The following is an 18,342-nucleotide window of genomic DNA, read 5'->3' on the forward strand; positions in this document are numbered from 1 at the left end:
CTTCATTTGAGACCGTCCCTGTGGGGACATTAAAATAAACTGCTCAATTGAAGAAATTCTTTGAGTGCCATTATTATTTTAGGAAATATGCTAATCCACTTTCTTGCTGAGAGTTAGATGAGAAGATCGATACCACATTTAATATGAAGCTACAGTCATCAGCTTGTTAGCTTATTTTAGCGTGATGTGAAACAGCAAACCTGGGACTGTAACAAAATCTGGCTATAAGCGCCTCTAAAGCTCATATAAAGCGTTATATATTGTTTGTGAGTGAGGTTGCCAGGAAATCAATGCTTGATTTTATTTCGTCAGCCTCAGAGGTGCTGGTAGTCGGATTCTGTTACCTTTGGTCAGAGACAGGCTAGCTGTTTCCCTTTGTTCCCAGTCTTTATGCAAAGCTAAGCTAACCAGTGACAGGCAGCAGCCGGTTAGCTTAGCGAACAAGCACATTTCCCAAAACGTCACACTATTCCTTTAAAGGGACAGTTTGTAGGATTTGGGGGTATGTAACGTTATGGTTTGCAGGTTGCAAACTACTGAATACCCCTCCGCTCATCTCTTCCTTTACAAGAAAGGAAGTTGCTGTGGTATCTTTCAGGACTTTCGTCTCGCTCAGAGGCCATCCTTCCGATAACACTACTTTAGAAGCAATGACATTCAGTCAGCGGCTGGCATTACCGCAGTTTTACAAGCGTTTCGTACAACTACGGTGGCCTTCAGGTAACGTAACAATGCAAAAGGCCCTATCGAGAGTCTGTTTGTCTGCTACTGTAGAAACATAGCAGACTCCATTGAAGAGGACCCGCTCTCTATGTAGATATGAAGGAGATTCTAAGATTCAATTCTTGGTTTCAGGGGATTGAACACTAATGAAATATGGTTTTGAATATTATGTACTCCTAACTTCTACACAAAGGCCCTTTAAACCAACCACTCAACCAATGTCACCTTTCTCCTTTCTCCTTTCCTTTTTCTTTTATCTTTCAACATTCCATTCTCTCACCCACTTTCTTTCCTTCAATGTACTTTTGAAGGCCAGAGTCTTCTCTACTTAATCATTATTTATACCCATTTCTGTCTCAGCACCAAACTCTTTCCACTCTGCTCTGAATCCTATTTAGTTACGAACACAGCTATCGGCCATCACTCGCCTCTTTTGTAATCTCATTTTCCTTCTCTACTGCTGGAACAGTTTGATTTGAATGCAGAACTGCAGCTTTCTCAGTCTTTCTAGCTGCAGGCCGTCTCTTAGATCAAGGCCCTTTGCTTTTGCTTTTTCGTCTTTAGACAAGAAGAAGAAGAGGAATCTCCACAGTTCCTTGACTGAATAGTGCCGAGAGCTACCTGGCCTTTCGGCTTCACCCAGCACATCATCAAACGGACAGTGAGAGTGAGGAAAGATAAAGGGAGATTGAGTAGCGATAGATAGAGCTGAGATCAAGGTCCCGGCGGACGCCAGCACTCCCACTTGCTCCACGCTGATGACTCAGAGAAATCATATCTGCTGGTTGTCTTACCCTCAGCTGTACATTTCTATCAACCAGGCAGAGATGGAGCAGAGAAGAATTCTCACCTTCTGATACGTTCAAACACAAGGTTCGCTCTGTGACTGTGCAGCATGAAAAACATCTACATTCACATTATACAGAGCACACGTAAACTAAACGCCCATTCAGTTTGGTGTCTGTCACAAACAGATAAATGAAATGTGGAGTACTGGATGACGTTATCTTGAACAGTGCGACCTTAATAATATAAAGGCAAATAAGATTAGACACTTAAACTCATGTTCAGCATTCATATGAGATTGGAGTGTAGGTAAGCCTCCCAGAATGCACTAGGGTGTAAGACTTATGGACTTAAGTCTAATTTTATATGCGTTCCTGCAGTGTAAATGCTGTTCTTGTGCTTTACAATGTGCCCCATAATGTTTCCACACTTTTATTATTGTTATACATTTATTCATTACGAGCAAATGTCGTCAGCCGTCAGACTGTGGGAGGTGTTTGTGCTGGATTGGTGAGTTTCTCCCCAATGTAATAATTAAGCAGCAATAACAATTATAATCTCTAGTTCACCTGATAAACCTTGTGTATTAGATCACCTTTCCTCAGACGGAATATTACCTTAGATTACCTATTGTTTATAATCATAATTATATAGTAATGAATTGATTGTGTCCAACGATAAACTGCCTGCCAGTAAAAGTACATATAATACATTTTAGTATTCAAATGACGTGTGCCAAATTAGCAACAATCAAATCAAGCTCGCTGCAAATATCCACATGCAAAGAGCGAGGCTCAGGTCTAATTTATAAGCAAAAAGGAGAGGACTGAAATATGTCCAGTGCACTGACCTATAAATGGATCACCTTAACCGACCCGTGTCATTAATCCACCTGCCGTAGTTAACCACTCAGCAGACTACAGACAACAGTCGCTCATCCTTTCTCATCGCTTTTAACCATCACACGACTCAGTTGTGGCTTCTGAACACATTTCCAATTCATACTTGAATACATCAAGTCCTAACACAGACAGAGACAAAACTTTTACAGGCTGTAAATATATATTCAACATCATCTTGGTTGCAAAACATTTAGACAAACCGCATAGAAAATGGGCTCTAAACTTTGCTGCAATGATGTAATGAGCCTTTGGTGGAGTTCAACACATCTGTCATTGTTCAAGATCCACCGCCCATAAAGGAGAAGTGAATTTTTCAGAGTAGGCAGCGCGTCTTGGTTTTTAAGCTCCTGCAACTGATTGAACTTTTGGGAGTCTGCTACGTTGAATGATGGCCCTGAAAACCAGATGGGTATAGACCATTAACTCCAAATGTATAGAAAAGAAGAAACAGGCCTTGCAAAATGGCACTTTCTGGATTATATGGAGCTGAGCTAGAGGGCTGTGTCCATCTAGTGTTCGGACATTGTAATTGAAAAAACATTAACAAGAAAGAAAAGGAACTAAGTTTCACAATGTATACGACAGGAACGTAGTGTGGTTTCCTGAGCTGAAAATATAAGTAGACGTGTGACTTTATTCTTCCACTGTCACCGCACAGTTGTGCAGTTATGTGCACGTACTAGAGCTCTTTAGTAAAGTCACAAAAATATCACTTAAATAAAAAACAGTGTCTGGTTTTAACCACCATTTTATTTGGCATAATTTAAAATCATCTCACTGTTAGTTCATTTATACAAATATGCTTTTGTTATATATAAAACAATTACAAACAGATTTCTACAAATCAAGTTCCCAGTGTAAAAGCGTAGTACCACGCACACGGTAGCATACAGCTCCGGGACACAGACAAGAGAGCCCACAGGTGTATGTTCCACTTCAACAGCATTATCCGAGTGAAATCAGGACATGGCAAAAAAAAAACAAGCTCACCACAGTTGAGTTTGACATATTGTGCACTTACATTCAACCTTCCGCACAACGATCTGGGACATTTTCACACATCCTTTGGCAGATCTTAAACTACATCACTGTTGTTACACAAAATTTCCCGCTTGTGTTGCGTTTCGGTTACTCGAGTCTTTACAGGCCACAATCTAGTTTGACTTATAATACACCCCTCTCGAGTGAGTAAATGAAAATAACTTTAGTAAAAAGGTTGCTGTTATTACTGGCAGCTGAAAGCACAAATGAGCAACCCAGTCATTACTAAAAAAATATTTTTTTCTTTTTTCTTCAGATGTGACAAGGCACGTTCCACCAACGCAGCTCTTGGTAACCGTATGTGCAAGTTGTGCTAGTGCCTTGCCCTCGGTGCACCATGCAATGCAGGGATGTAAAACACAATCTGTTAAGAGCTGCGGGCCACGAGCGCTCCGTTTCACAAATGCACAGAGTTGCCGCACGAGATGTCAGTTCAACACCTGTGTCTTACAAAGGGGGCTGCAAGAAGAATGCGTTTACTGGCAGGAACTAGGGCAGAAAGCTTCTGAAAAATACAAAAGTGAAACCCAGAGATGGTTTGACCTGCATCTGACACTTGCATCACTATGATGAGAACCTTTAGGTGTGACAAAGGAGCACTGCTATGGTCTTTGGTTTCGATAAAGGCACCTGACCAAATAAAAGGCTCCTTACATATTGTAGATAAACTGCTAATACATGGTAGAAGAATCAATAAGGCAGCTACGACACGGTGCTTCTTCAAAGATGAAGTTATTTTTTACATTAACCAAAACAATATAAGACAAAGGCTGGTGCATAAACGCTAGCACAAGCCAGTTAAAACATATTCTGTTATTATGTGCTATACTGAATCAATAAGGCAGTGGTCAAAAGTCTGTGGACCTTAAATGTAAGGCAATGATGTAAATGACAAATGGGAGCATTATGGAGTTCTGGTTTATCAAATATGAGTAACTACACACAAAACATCTTACTGATCAAATAAACATAAACTATTACAAAAAATATATTCAACTTTGGCCATAACCACACTCGTAGGTTAAAAACATTTGAGGGAGAAAAAAATCATTTACAGAGTAAATTCAACATAATTAGACAAAATACAGTCTCTTTGACCCCACCCTGTCAAAAAGTAATTCTTAGGCGTGTTTTAATGGCACTCTGTGTGAGCCTCAAGAGTTAAGATGGAGACAGAGGAGAGCTGTACTACAACCCGACTTCCTGATATGCCAGTTCGAGAAATCCTGTACCAATGTGGGTTAATTTGGCAGAGGCCTTATGACACCTGCTCCTCTATTACTGAAGAGGGAAAATGGTCGGCTGCTTTCAATCGGTCCGCCTTATCTTCAAAGGCCTACTGGCTCTTCCATGCGTGGCAGTGAGAGAGCAGTGAAAGAGGCTGGAAGGGCAGCCTGCCAAGACAGCTCTATCATGCCAGGCTGAGCACAAGGGGGAACTGCAGCTCGAGAGTTTAACCTCTAATCTGTGCATATTGGTTAAGGGGTACTGGCATTTGTCCGGGAGTCATCACACCATGTCTGGACTCAAGCTGCTTGAAATTAAAACGTGTTCACCCTCTACTTGGCTGTTTATTACATCTAAATAGGCAAGTCAAAGCATTTTGTTGGTGATGCTGCTTGAGACTCATGAAATGCAACCTAGGTGAGAGTATGAGGTAGTCATTATTTCTCCACCTGAACAAAGGCAGATCTCTTCTCTCCAGTCAAACAGGGTAGCTTGGTTGGTTTGGATGTTATTATGGCTTGTGACAACCATGATCAGCATTTTATAAGGCAAAGCAGAGAAGCTATAAATCTAGAACAGATGTAAAATTGGAGAAAAGTGTAAATATCAAAAGTTAAAATGTAAGACAAATAGAGGAGATTCGGTCTGTTGGCCCCATTTTGGCATAGTCACTTTGGTGATGATGGCAACGGAGTGAAATCCTCCAGGAGATGAATAAGGAAGAGAGGAGTAACAGAGGAGCTGAAAACAAAGTCTAAACTGCCAGAGGTGGTAGCAGCCAGGTGACGACGTTCGTTTCCTCAGCCTTCCTTTGCATCTGTGGATCTCCATCATCCCTCTCCACAGTCCAAATCTGGAAACCATTTATTACAACAGCACGCACTTCTTGGGGTTCTTTTTCGTGACTGGATACAACACTGCCCTCACAGCTTCAGCGAACACCTCCCTGACACCATCCTGCAGCAAAGCGGAACACTCCATGTATTTCACAGCCCCAATCTGCTTGGCCAGGGCGTTTCCCTGCTGCTGGGTGGTAGGAGCCAGGCCCTGTTCCTTCAACTTCTTTACTGTTTCTGCATCGCCCCTCAGGTCCCTCTTGGTGCCCACCAGCAGGATGGGAACGTTGGGGCAGTGGTGAGACACCTCGGGGTGCCACTTGTGCCTGACATTGGCATGAGAAGAGGGGCTGCCGATGGAAAAACAGATGATGAAAACATTGGTCTGGGGATAGGAGAGCGTACGCAGGCGGTCATACTCCTCCTGGCCTGCTGTGTCCCACAAGTTGAGGCTGACAGTGCGGCCGTCCACGCTCATCTGAGCGCTGTAGTTGTCAAACACTGTAGGAATGTACTCTTCAGGGAAGGCATTGGTGGTATAAGAGATGAGTAGGCAGGTTTTACCGACTGCCCCGTCACCCACCACCACACACTTTATGGTCTGCATCCTGCCTACGACCACTGGGGCTGCAGCACCTGACAACAGAGGAAAAAGCACACCTGGGTAACTAATAATTACAATCTCTATGCCCTGAGAGGCTTATCTAAGCTTTTCAAGGGCTGTGATTATTAATCTTCCAATAACAAAGGTTAAAATGGCCTGTCAGTAACTTTGCAGCGGCAGTTTGTACAATAATACAACTTTTCACATAATTAGCAGACGAGCTAACCACCGCCAACGTTAGCTCATCGACGTAATTAACGTTTCATAGGTTAGCTACAATTTCAGCCGTCCACTAATAAACAATGTCCCGACAGTTTACAGAGCTAGGTCAACTATAGTACTTGAACAAACGACAACAAGTCACTCAAAGTGAGACGCTAATTTTCAGGCTGTTATTATTTCACATTGCTCACTTTTGATACTAGGCGTTACCCCGGTGGCTAGCATCAAGCTAAGGAACTAGCGCATATAGCGGCTAACAAGCTAGCTAGTTAGCAAACAAGTTGAAAGTTTATTTGCAAGCCACTTCTCAAAAAGCTCTGTTGCTGGCCCGATAACCTCTCACAAGTTACTCTAAAAATTATATTATGTTCTAATATACATCTTAGACGTAGTTACTTGCTTTAACCGTAAAATGTAAAGGATTTTGTGACTTACCGCCACTTGGCTTTCGATCTCTTTTTGCCTGGTATAGTCAATCACAGCCGCATCCGGGGAGCTGTCCATTACGTAAAAATCTACGCACGGAAACAATGCAAACTGGTAGTTGTAGTTCTATTTCGTGAAAGTCTTTTCCGTGACACGAGATGGTGTTGTTGAGCTGTTCTTCTTTCCTGTGATTTTTCCATGTGACCTTTGTTGCAAACATAGATGTATGTGTGAAACCCAGCACCAGCTAAAACAAGTTAACAGCACTGTTTGTTATACCAAATTCAACTTTTATATTGGGCTGTAACTGTGTGCTGACAGAAAATAGTTACATTTTAGGACAGATTTTATCATTTCTATGTGATTTCTATACAGGGGCAAAACTAGAAACAAAAGGAAAAGTACACATTTAGAATGACCCATTCCAGGGTGTTATTTTAGGTTTGCTGAAACATGATGTGAATAGCATTTTATTGTTATAGCTGGAGCTATACTGTAGGTAGCTGTAACAGTTTTTCATATCTTATATTTTGTATCTAAAATCTTAATCTGCAAATATATAAAAATGTAAACATAATCAAGTGTTGTTATTTTCTATATTTATGTTTATGTTCTTCACACCAATACAGCAAAGCAAATGCCTCGTATGTAATAAACCTACTTGGCAATAAACCAGATTCTGAGTAACTGGAAATGGAAATACTCAACTAAAGTACTTAAAAACTGTAGTAAAGTAAGTACTTGAGTAAATGTAATCCACTACCCCTACTAATGCAGAAGAAGTGTCATGTCTACAACACATATTTGTCTCTCTTTAAGGTTATATTCAACTGCCAAATGTATGAATAAAGTTTGGCATATATTTCCTGCAATAAACTGAATTTAATTCCTTCAGTAATGGCTGCAAAGACAGTATCATTAAAATGTATTTACCATGAATGTGAGCCACAATAATTACTTAAAATACCTACATTACACTTTGCAAAAACCAGACTGTATATCTGTATAGGTCTGTTTCACTGTTGAAAAGGTCTCTAAACCTTTTGGACTTTAAATCCCGTCATTTTCACTGTGATAGCGGCTGCTTCTGAATTTTAGCAGTCTGTTAACATCTCAAAATGAGTCTCAATCCATCCATGCCTAAATACTTTAACCTTTCTCTTGAACTTGCCACATTCTTGCGAGTGTGTCGCCGTGTCTTGATACATACCCCACATACAAAAGCTGTAAAACAATTCTGTGACCGGGACCTCATCCTCTCTTTGGTCTGCACTGGTCTTAAAGCCCATATATCACTTATTCACCTTCAGACAAGTCATTATTCTCACTAAGCCAGTGCTTTTAGATCAATGCAGAATACATGAAGGCAGCTAAAAGACGGACCACTTTAGACTGCTCTGTCCTGCACCCCTGGAGACCCGTTGATGATGTCACCTCTATACACTGAGGCAGGTTAAGAGGCCAGCGCTGACCGACAACCGGACACTCAAGAACACAAAGAGGCACCTGTTTATTGCCTTTCCCAAGAGGTTCTGGCGACACAGCAGCCTATAAAGAGAGAATTCCCACTGGGACCCTACACCCACACTCACCCTCCACCCCAACCCTTGCACCCCACTATTCTGCCAGAAGATTCCACTGGACGTCTGTAGCATTTCCATGACAACAGCCACTGACAGAGATGGGGGTGACTGTGTCAAGAGATGCAGCAAGCATGAGTTCAAACGAGAGGGAGAGAGAAAAATGAGGGTTACAAGAAGACAGCAAGATGCAAGAGCAGAAGTTGATGAGGAAGAGTGGGAAGTTGAAAGTGAAAGCTCTCAGAGCCAGTGCTCGTCTGAATACAAAACTTAAGAACAGATATGAATATATAACAACACACAGGTACTTTTTAATTGCACTGATGAGCGCCTTTGTCAGAGACAGAAACTACTATTCAGAACACCGTCTTTATTTTTTATAAATCCACATAATACAGTGAATAACAACCAATGCTATTCAATAAAGTTATAGAATCTTTTGATACAAAATAAAAATGACAAACATTACAGTAATCATCTCCTCGCGGCCTCTTCTTCAGTTTGTAAAGTGCATCAGAACAATGAGGCCTCTCAACAAGAGGATAAACAGTTTAATATTGTACCGAGTTCAGTTCGAACTGTAAGACAGCCAAGTGTGAGAACACAACAATCACTTAGCGGAGGGGTCACAGTATTCATAACCTTTCGGACAAAACTACTTTTTTCAAAGCTAGAGAGATTGAAACAGTTTCCCAAGTAAAACATAATGTTTTCAAAGCACACTTAGACGGACTAGGCACAGAGTGATGTCTCTTTGCTGTGTTTTACTGACTGCTTTACTGCCGTTCTAAATATTAAAAATGAGTGGTCTTGTGGTGTCCTATTGCCTGCAAAGGACACAAATGTGTGTAAAAAGAGGTAGGATTTACTCTGCTATTGGGTGAAGCACATGAGATTAATTGTCCCCGATGCTCGCAGCGCAGCTCCCTCTCATATGCATATGTGTAGCACCTAAGCACTCAGAACTACACACACACATTTCATAAAAGTTGAATTTAGACAACCTAGAGCTGCTTAAGACCAGACATCTGACTTATCATTCCCACTCTTCATGAACACCCACACTGTTTATATTAGACTGAAATCCATCAAAAGGCATTAAAAGTGTGAAAAAGGCTGCGCAGTATTCACTTCCATCACCTCCACTGTGGCGGAGCTGCAGTACCTCGAGGCATTTTGGGGCCGGGTATCCGTGAAGCTGGAGGGGTTTTAGAGCTAGCAGGAGAGGTGCTTGTGCTGGTTGTCTTAGCAGTTTTGCCTCGGGCAGCAGATATGACAGCCGTGCGTATGGTCTTTGCAGTGGCAGAGGACGGGCTGTGGGCAGTACGAGGTTGGTAGTGCGCCTGAGTCTCAGAGTTCGGGGCGAGTCGTTTTGACACGCGGAGAGGAGTTCCTCTGACGAAGGCTGGCTGCGTGCCGTCTGAGACCTTCTCTGGTACGGATCTGTTTGAGGTCCTGCGGGTTAAGGTAGGCTTCCCTGGGGTATGTGTCTCACTTGCAGTGCTCTCCCGTGTGCTATTACTGCGTTTCACTTCAGTCTGAACAGACCGTGGGATAGGAGACGAACGCATGGATACACTGCGAGGACTAGACAGCCGGCTTGGCGTGGGTTGGTTAGAGGGGGTTGGGGCTCCATTTAAAGGGTCAGTTTTGGAGCGCACCCTGGGAATGCCTGTGCTATTGGAAGGCCCCGCACGTGACACAAGTCCCCTTTTGGCCCCTATTCCACTACGCACAGGGATCTTCACGGTTCGAGTCTCCTCCTTTGATGTAGGAGACCCTGGAGTTGTCCCCGCTCGGAGGTCACCCTCCCTCTCTTTCCTCCACTTGGAACAGAGGCTCGGTGCGGGTCGTGGGAGTGGGGAGGTCGGGGGTGACAAGGCATCGTAGGATCGGAGGCCTTTCACCAGAGTGTGGCACTCCAGTGTTTCACCCACACGTGAGTAAGGCCTCGCCGTCTCCCTCTCAGGAGTTGGCAAGTTGGAATACTCCTCCTGCTGTGATTGGTTGAACTCTGGTAGACTGGAGAGCATCCAGTTCTCCTCCACAGGTGTTGACGCCTCTTCTGTATTAGCCTGCTTTGTTAAATCAGGCAAAGGCGCCATAGCGGTTGTTGTCACAGTGGGCATATCTCTCGCCTGTGGTTGTGACTTCACCCTCTCTGGAGCATTTACAGATGATTGTGATTGGCTCTCAGATCTCTGGTACCTTAACGACCTAGTCCTGGTGTCACTGTGAGAAAGTATTCCACTCGTATGAAGAGAGTGAGGCACGGACTCAACACAAGAGCCATTAGATTTACTTTGAACAGGGCGAGTATTGTCTGTCACTGGCAGGCCAAACCTATGCCTGTGATTGGGTATCTGTGTTTTAACACAGAGGGCAGGCTTATCAGCGGGTATAGCAGCAGAGTTTGTGCAGGAACTCGGTGAAGATTCAGTGGCCATCGAAACCACGCGTTCATGTGAAACCTCAGCGTCTTTTTCAAGACCTGCTGTCTTCGATTGGCCTTGCAGCACATAAGAAATACTCTCAGAGCCGTGCTGCTTGACTGTGAAGCTACGTCCATGCTGAGAGGGACTAAATATGGCAATGTGCGAGTCCTGAACTGCTTCCATGCTCCGGGTACTTGCTCGGCTGTGCTTAAACCTGCTCCCTCTACCCAGAGCAGATTCTCGTTCAATGGGGGAACACATGCCGTCAGTCTCCGGGGAGCTACAAAGCACAGTGGGGGTCTCGTGGTCAGAGGAGCTGTTTGAGTGATAACTGGTGGACGTGGGGCTACTGCCCAGCTCAGGGAAACCCTTGAGCGTGGCTAAATTATGGGGATGGGTGTCACTGTGGAGGTGATGGGAGTGTTTGCGGGACTCAGAGCTTCTCAGGCTACGTCGACTCCAACTGTAGCTCAAGTTCTTCTCCAGCAGTTTCTCCAGCTCATCTTGGTTCTCCGGACTCTGAGGCTCTCTGGCGAGGCTGAGGCTCTGGCTCAGGTCCAGCCCGGTACAAACAGCCAAAGAGCGACGCTTTTCCCCGATCTCACGTTGACGCTCCAGACGTTTCTGCTCCTTCAACTCCCGCTCTGCATTCTCCTTTAAAAAAAAAGGGAAAGAATCAATGATTTGTCAGTGACTGTTTTTGACAATACAGATGGGTTTTTTTTTTATCAACAGATATTTCCATCAATTTTTAAATCTAACCTGGACAGCTCTTTGGAAGCGGAGGCAAAACGAATGAAAGACCCTGCAAGCCTCCTCTAGTTTAAAGGTGCTGTCATCTTCACAGAAGAACTCCACCAGAGCCTGACTAGACATCCTCATGCCCTCTACCTCATCCTCCGCCTCCTTCAGACGCTCCTCAGCCACCTGCACACAAGCAAAGTTTAAACATCTTGTTTCATCTGTGGAAACGAGCCATCAGTAAAAGTTTTAATATATTGTGGACTATGTTTCATACCTCTAGGAAAGGTTGTGTATGCTGTTGGATCTCCGCCTCAGTCTGGATGTTAGCCTTGAGGGCCACCACTCTGCTTTTTAACTTGGTTAAGTCCTCCAGCACAGACTCCTCACTCAACCTGCAGAGGCGAGGACATAGAATAGACAATTATAATAAGAAATGTACAGAAATAATGAATGTGTGCACCATGCACCAAAAACAGATTGTAGCACATGTGATATTCTTCACTTTTAAAAGCAGAATAAGGATGCTCATTCCTTAGCACATTGCAGATAAACTCTCCTGCAGTGCTTAAATTATATTATATTATATTAACTTGGAGTATCAGTGTTGTCATGACCCACTTTCTCCCAGGCAGCTAGCTATTGCTAACAGCTGTGTGCCTTGTTCAGAATGCAAACGATTTGCCCAATGTTTGTTTTAAAAGCCTGTTGGGTTGTTATTAAGCAGGGCTTGTATATTCAGACACAGTCGCTGTAGGATCTGAGTTTTGGGAAGAGACTGACCTGGAGGCGGAGCCAACATGGCCTATTTGGCTGGGAAATGACAGTAAACTCTGGTCCTTTTTCACAGCTTCCTGTGGAGACAAACACAAATGATTATTCAACTATTGTTTCCAAAGATGCAACACGTCATTTGCTAATGTTGACACAATCATATGGTCGGCGGAGCAGCCTGGCTTGAGAGACTACTGTTCTCCAAACACTTTGTGGTCAGAAACGATTGTTTCTTGTAAAAACTGTGCTAAAAGTAATTCCCACAGAAATATTCAGACCTTTTTACTGTCCAGCTTTTCACAAATACCTTTACACAAAATGTTCGTCACAGTGTTCACATTTTCAGATCTTACCATTGCTACAAAATGCAGCAGATTCATGCCTGGCTTGTTGGCTTTGGTGTCAGCCAGTTTGAGCAGCGATGAAATCCGGAAACCAGCGGCGTTCCCCGCATATCCACCCTGAGAGGCCACATACAAGGTCAGAATAACACACACAACATGTGACAACTTAAAACAAACAATGATACAAAACCCAGGTGCACAGTCAGAGTGACGCCCCTGAACAGATAAAAGGACTGATTCCGCTTTGTCTGGCTAAAGAAAAGAAAAGTAAGAAATCAAATAAAGAAGCACTCACAGCGTTCATGTAGTTCCCTGCTTTCAGCACCAGACGAAGGATGGAGTGTAATTCAGGACAGCTCAGCAGTTCTAGGCGAGAAGACAAGAGATTCAATATTTTTGCCTCAAGGTTGAGGAATAATGAGGTTGAATGTGTATGCAGCTGACGTCAAGGCCTTATAATGAGTCAGCAACTTTGTTTTGAAGACACTCAAGCTGACTGGTGAACTAAACTTTTATACAAAAAGATAGAACTGATAGCAGGGTTATCCTAAATCAGTAAGGTATAGTGAATCACATTTGCCTTCTGGGTACAAACTTTACTACTCTAGACTAATTCTGAATAGTAGCATTTAAAAAGGGACCACAATCTTTATAGTGGTGTAAACAACTCCCTGCTGTTAACTTTACCTCTGGCCGCCTCCCTCAGACATCTGGCTGCCACACACAGAGAGGTCACAGCAGGGTCAAACTCTTGTTGCAGAATCATGGCATCCAGACGCAGCCGAAAACTAATGGAAGAGGAAAGAGTGGGACGGATTGACGGATGAATGGACAGGGGTGAGTGATGATGGAGACAAAAAGGCTCTTCTGATCAATCATCAGTTAAACAAGCACACGTCACCACAAAGTGAAGCATATGAGCAGGATAAGTGTCACATAAAAATAAACAAAAAAAAAGAAGAGTTTTACTGCTAAAACAAAAGTTGGACAGCACTGGGGATATTTATGGTTGTTTGATCCAATCTAGGACTATGGGTTTACCTGGGGACTTCCACCAACAGCAGCAGGAAAAGATCAGGCTCTCCAAGCCAGCTCCGCTCCCCACTGAACCTCCTCAGGCGGGACTCCTGAGAGAGAGAGAGAACAGATGCCAAGTCATATCTGGGAAGCAGCTTCGATTGAAATAACCAACATGCCGTTAACAGTCAATTCCAATATCTTTCAGTGCGATCCTTCTCCGGAAACAGACCACATCATATGGCATGGTGTAATGGCAAACATTTGATCATCCTAACCAGAGCCAGATGATAAGTCAGAGAAGAGGGAGGGGAAGGGAAGGAAAGGGAGGTGGGGGGGTTGTCACTGTTTTATTTGTATGCCAAAAAAAAGGCTCTTTACCTCCTCATTGTCAGGCAGCAATTTGCAGAGCTCTGCAAGCATCTCTGCTCCGTAACGGTCCCCAGCACCGTGCCTGATATCCTCAACTATCTCCTTAGCAGGCCTGCAGAAAAATGACAACAGACGTGTTTTTGGTGTGACATCATTGTTACTAGCGATGGGGTTTTCCGCCTGACACCTCCCCAAGAAAACTCCTCAGTATCAGCTCTTTGTTTTGCCTTGATCACACAATGTTTAGGCTTATCCCATTCTTATCAGTCAGAGTGTTGGGGAAAGAGGGTTGGTTGGCGCCAAACTGGCGACACAAAGTGGCATATCCACTGGGCAAATAACAAGCAGACATGAAGAGAAAATGTCTGAAAGGCCTTGGGATGTCAAGGTGAAAGAACATAAACTGAACTGACAGTTTGACCTCTGACTTACTTCTTCTGACTGAGTGACACATCTATCCAGAGGTTTTCCATTATCCCTTCCCCTCCCCCTCATCTTACAGCCATCACACATGCTCGTACTCCATTATGTGCATGCTACTGTGTGTGGCTTTCTCTCAGAGCTCAACATTCACATCCATATTCAATTCTTTGACACCAACAGTTCAGGGTCTACCTATGAAGACATCAATGACTTTTATAAAAACTCTCTTTCAAAATGGAAACGTGGTTTAATACTCTTATTGTGAGTTATCTGCCCCAACTAGTTCTATTGAATACAAAATGCTGAGTGAAATGGCCTGTAATACTGAACTGTCACATAATAAAAAGATATTGAAGTGACTACTCAGACACTGACAATACAAAACCATACTTAGATTAAACTACATCCACAATTCAACAGTAGCTCTGTCTGTGTTTAGAACAGCAGGCAAATAAGCTCCCAACCAGACAAATGTTTGTGTGCACAAGAGGCTCTTTTTTTACATAATGGCTTTCCCTACAAGTCTTGACAAATCTGGTTTAGAAAAGATCTGCTCTGAAGTTGAGTCTCTGTGAGCAATTCACGCACACGTGGAGGCACGACAATATGGCAACTCAGCACTTTTCCCACGTCTTTTTATCTACCTGCAAATGTTGCATTATGTCATGACTTTCAACAAAACGGTAATAACAATGTTTCAGACATTAAACTGCATGTAAGTGTGCTTTAACGATTATTAAACTGCCCTATTCATCACAAGAAGTGCAGCTTTTGTTTGAGCCAGACAGGCATGCTAAGCAGGCTTTAGGGGATGGATGAATATGACAAGTCACCAGTGGGGTCTCTCTCCGCAGGGGGTAGCTTTAACATTAGACACTCTTTAAGGGCATCAGCAGGTGTCAACTCTGACTCCTCGGGCTATACCCGGTCATTTAACCACCACCCTCCAACAAGACCCCCAGCCCCACTGCTCAGTTTTCACCCTCCCCTGCACCTGTCCCCTGCAACATACCCCTGTCCCCTCCCTGACACCAGACTTCCTTTCTCGTGATGAGACTTCACATGTCTGACACACACTGACTGACACTCAGCGTTGATATATGGCCACAGACTGCTTCAGCTCAAGTGAAGTAATGTTCCCCAGGGCACTGTTGTACACACTTCTGTTTCCTGCTTTTTAAACTTTGACTGATGGTGACCTCCAACAAATGTAGACAAAAAGGCTGACAGCTGAGGCAGTTCAAGTGCAGAATACTTGTCAGGGATTGGGCTGTAACTTACGATCATTTTCATTATTGATTAGTATGCCGATTATTATCTTGATTCATAACATTTGTTTTTGTCTATGAAATGTTTTTAACTGTTTGACTGAAACTGTGACTTGGTTATTAAAAAATAGCTGCCAACTCATTTTCTGTTCATCCACTAATTAATCAATCAACTGCTTGTTTCAGCTCCATTTAAGAATAAAGACGCTTACATCTTGAACTGCCGTAGAAATATTCCAATGTTCATACTGCGTTTGGAGTCCAACAGGGAGATCTGTAAAGAGGCAAAGGACAAAATTAAGGGGACGAAAAGTGAAAAGTGCACAAAATCTCTTTACTTTTAAACATGGCTGAAACGTATCACTGCCATCCTCATGATCTGACCTCTTCCGAGCTGTCCTGGGATGATCTGCAGTGCAGCAGAGCGGACCTGCGTCTCAGGGTGCTCGTTCTGTCTTGAGGCTTACTGTCCTTCTGACCAAACAGCTCATCCAGAGAATGCAGGTCTATGGGGAACTCGTCCTCGCCCGGGGCCGCCCCGTTCCACACACTCTTCCTCCCCTCGACCTTCTCTATGGGGATGCGCTCCCAGTTCAGCTTCCTCAGCCTGCTTCGACGGGCACTGTCCTCCCGGCTAAAAGGCGAGGAGGACGCAGGAGGAAGTGGGGGCGGAGGAGGAGGAGGTGGAGGAGGTGCTAGGGGAGGAGTTGGACGGGCGACCAGCACCGGAAACGACTCCATGGCTGTCACTTCCACAGTGTCAGGGGCAACGGCGGGAAGAGCAGACTGTGTTCCATGAAAGGCACGAGATTCCTTGATGGACACAGTCAGGTTGATGAGCATAGAGGCTGTGTGGCTTTTAGAGGGAGGGAGATAGCGGGTGAGCAAAATCTTTGCTCAGCCAGTCAGTGACGTCTTTTCCAAATTCCAGTAAGCTCCAGTTCAAAGGTCCATCAATAGCTCCAGCCTAGTAAACAAGACAACAACACAACTTATCTCAGTCATTATTGAAGCAACAGCAAATCAGTGTTATCCCGGAGTTTTGTAACAGCAATCGCTTCTTTAACTGAGGCTGATGACTTCACCTGAGCTTGTCTGACACTTGGCCTCACTTCTTCTTACATTAGCATGACTCCAGTGTATTGACCGATCTAACAAGTAGGGACTCAAATGTAACCCCTGGTTCAACCTTCAGTAGAAGTTCAAGGCGTTTTGGGGAAAGTACTAGCTGAGCAAGATGAGCTCCCCCCCCCCCCCCCCTTTGAAGAGCTTGTCCCATCCTGTTCAGTTTCACCTCACTGCATGCACACACACACACCTCTTCCTTCTAATTAGAATACATGGAGACACCACAGAGGAGGTAAGATGCACAGTTTAACCACAAAGATGAGAAAAACAGGGTCTGCAACTTCAGAAATCACAACTTTAAAATATGCTTTCCTCGTTATGGGAGGATAAAATCTGAAATCTGGTTGCACACACTTGCACCAGCAGGTTTTACACCGGATTAGTGATGCATGACTCAGAGGTTTCAGTGTCTGGTTTAAGGAAAAGTCTTTAATCATGACATGGCTTAGCATTTGGCCAAAAACACATCCTCTCTTCTCGTCCTCTCTTGTGCTTTTAACATGAATCACAACTTTTGGGAAATGTTTTAGTGATGCGCGTGATTGCCAAGCTGTTCCACCGAGCGCCGCACGAGCGCGCTGCATAAACTGCCGCCGGTGATCTCACCCTCCATCATTTAATGAGATCTTTATTTTGACAAGCGAAACATTAATTGATAAGTCTTGATGCTCAAGAGCTCATAGGAACGATGTAAAGTTACGGGCAAAGCGAGCTATCAATAAAAGGAAAAAAGCCAAATTAACGTCAGCTGTTATAACTTTTAATTTAATAAGAAACTTTTGATTTTTATTGTTGACATTTGGTTTGAGTTTACAAAACCGGTTCTCATAACCCGGTTGTTTGTCCCTGTGTATTTTAAGTTTTCCTCACATTAAAAGTTATGCCTCAATTAAAGGTTGATAACACACTTCAAATAATTCTCTTGTCTCTGATTCAGCAAAATCCAATGAAGTCACTTCACTTACCTGCCGTTAACGGCTACAATCCGGCGAGGTAACCCCGCACACACACAACAAGAGCTCGTGCTTTAATTGTACAGAAGACGTTGATGAATTTACGCTTCAATCCCAGGTTTTGTTTCTCGTATTTTCTTTATCCCAATCACTTGTGCCGCTCCACTCGCAGCGGTCCTCTAGTCTTTCTCAACTTGCAGGGAAACTTCCACACAACTCGACAGGAACGCGCAGACGCGCGCACCCGCTCGCTGATATCCTCCCAGTTTTCCCATGGGCGGATTTAGGGGTTTTCAGGTAAAAGAGTATCTTAACTCCACTTTTAAACTTTGAAGATGTTGTGATGGGAGTGAATCTCTGGTATGTTTACCATTTTGAAAAAGATGAACACAATCAATAACCCTAAGATTTAAATGCTTGTATTTCTTTCCTGAGGAAACACAATCAATAACATAATATTTAAATTCTTGTATTTGTTAGATTTTTTAGGGGACATTTTTTAATGGCCTTGATATCTCATATAGTGCCTTTATAATAATG

At 43.6% G+C, this 18,342-nt stretch overlaps 2 protein-coding genes and 1 long non-coding RNA gene across 4 annotated transcripts; 1 reads left to right on the plus strand and 2 right to left on the minus strand.

Annotated features, from left to right (window-relative positions):
- Positions 1–3,141: 3,141 nt before the first annotated feature.
- On the minus strand, positions 3,142–6,931 carry LOC115014347 (rho-related GTP-binding protein RhoG-like). 2 transcript variants are annotated; one of them, XM_029441128.1, is made up of 2 exons: positions 6,777–6,931; positions 3,142–6,151 (listed from the first exon to the last, which is right to left on the minus strand). In XM_029441128.1, exon 2 carries the CDS (start codon positions 6,120–6,122, stop codon positions 5,547–5,549), a length of 576 nt encoding a protein of 191 aa, XP_029296988.1. In that variant the 5' UTR covers positions 6,123–6,151; positions 6,777–6,931; the 3' UTR covers positions 3,142–5,546. The 2 variants fall into 2 exon arrangements, with proteins under 2 accessions (XP_029296988.1, XP_029296987.1); XM_029441127.1 differs by lacking the exon at positions 6,777–6,931 and adding an exon at positions 6,533–6,760.
- LOC115014349 (uncharacterized) lies at positions 6,094–15,791 on the plus strand. Its single transcript, XR_003832888.1, has 4 exons — positions 6,094–6,179; positions 12,644–12,777; positions 13,348–13,478; positions 13,669–15,791. It is a non-coding gene; the product is annotated as an uncharacterized LOC115014349 (long non-coding RNA).
- Positions 8,703–17,970, minus strand: fhdc2 (FH2 domain containing 2). The gene is made up of 12 exons (XM_029441126.1): positions 17,815–17,970; positions 16,106–16,688; positions 15,934–15,995; positions 14,040–14,142; positions 13,683–13,768; positions 13,329–13,429; positions 12,937–13,007; positions 12,651–12,758; positions 12,307–12,377; positions 11,801–11,918; positions 11,545–11,709; positions 8,703–11,436 (listed from the first exon to the last, which is right to left on the minus strand). Exons 2-12 carry the CDS (start codon positions 16,562–16,564, stop codon positions 9,484–9,486), a joined length of 3,297 nt encoding a protein of 1,098 aa, XP_029296986.1. The 5' UTR covers positions 16,565–16,688; positions 17,815–17,970; the 3' UTR covers positions 8,703–9,483.
- Between the last annotated feature and the right edge of the window lie 372 nt (positions 17,971–18,342).

This window comes from Cottoperca gobio, chromosome 10, assembly GCF_900634415.1.
Source record: "Cottoperca gobio chromosome 10, fCotGob3.1, whole genome shotgun sequence".
NCBI lineage: Eukaryota > Metazoa > Chordata > Actinopteri > Perciformes > Bovichtidae > Cottoperca > Cottoperca gobio.

Coding starts and splice junctions, on each gene's coding strand:
- LOC115014347 (XM_029441127.1), bottom strand. CDS start 6,566: ATGCTAGCCACCGGGGTAACGCCTAGTATCAAAA. Junction 6,152..6,532: donor GGTAACGCCTAGTATCAAAA/GTGAGCAATGTG, acceptor CTCTGTTGTCAG/GTGCTGCAGCCCCAGTGGTC.
- fhdc2 (XM_029441126.1), bottom strand. CDS start 16,564: ATGCTCATCAACCTGACTGTGTCCATCAAGGAATCTCGTGCCTTTCAT. Junction 13,430..13,682: donor CTGTTGGTGGAAGTCCCCAG/GTAAACCCATAG, acceptor CTCTTCCATTAG/TTTTCGGCTGCGTCTGGATG. Junction 11,919..12,306: donor CATGTTGGCTCCGCCTCCAG/GTCAGTCTCTTC, acceptor TCGCCTCTGCAG/GTTGAGTGAGGAGTCTGTGC.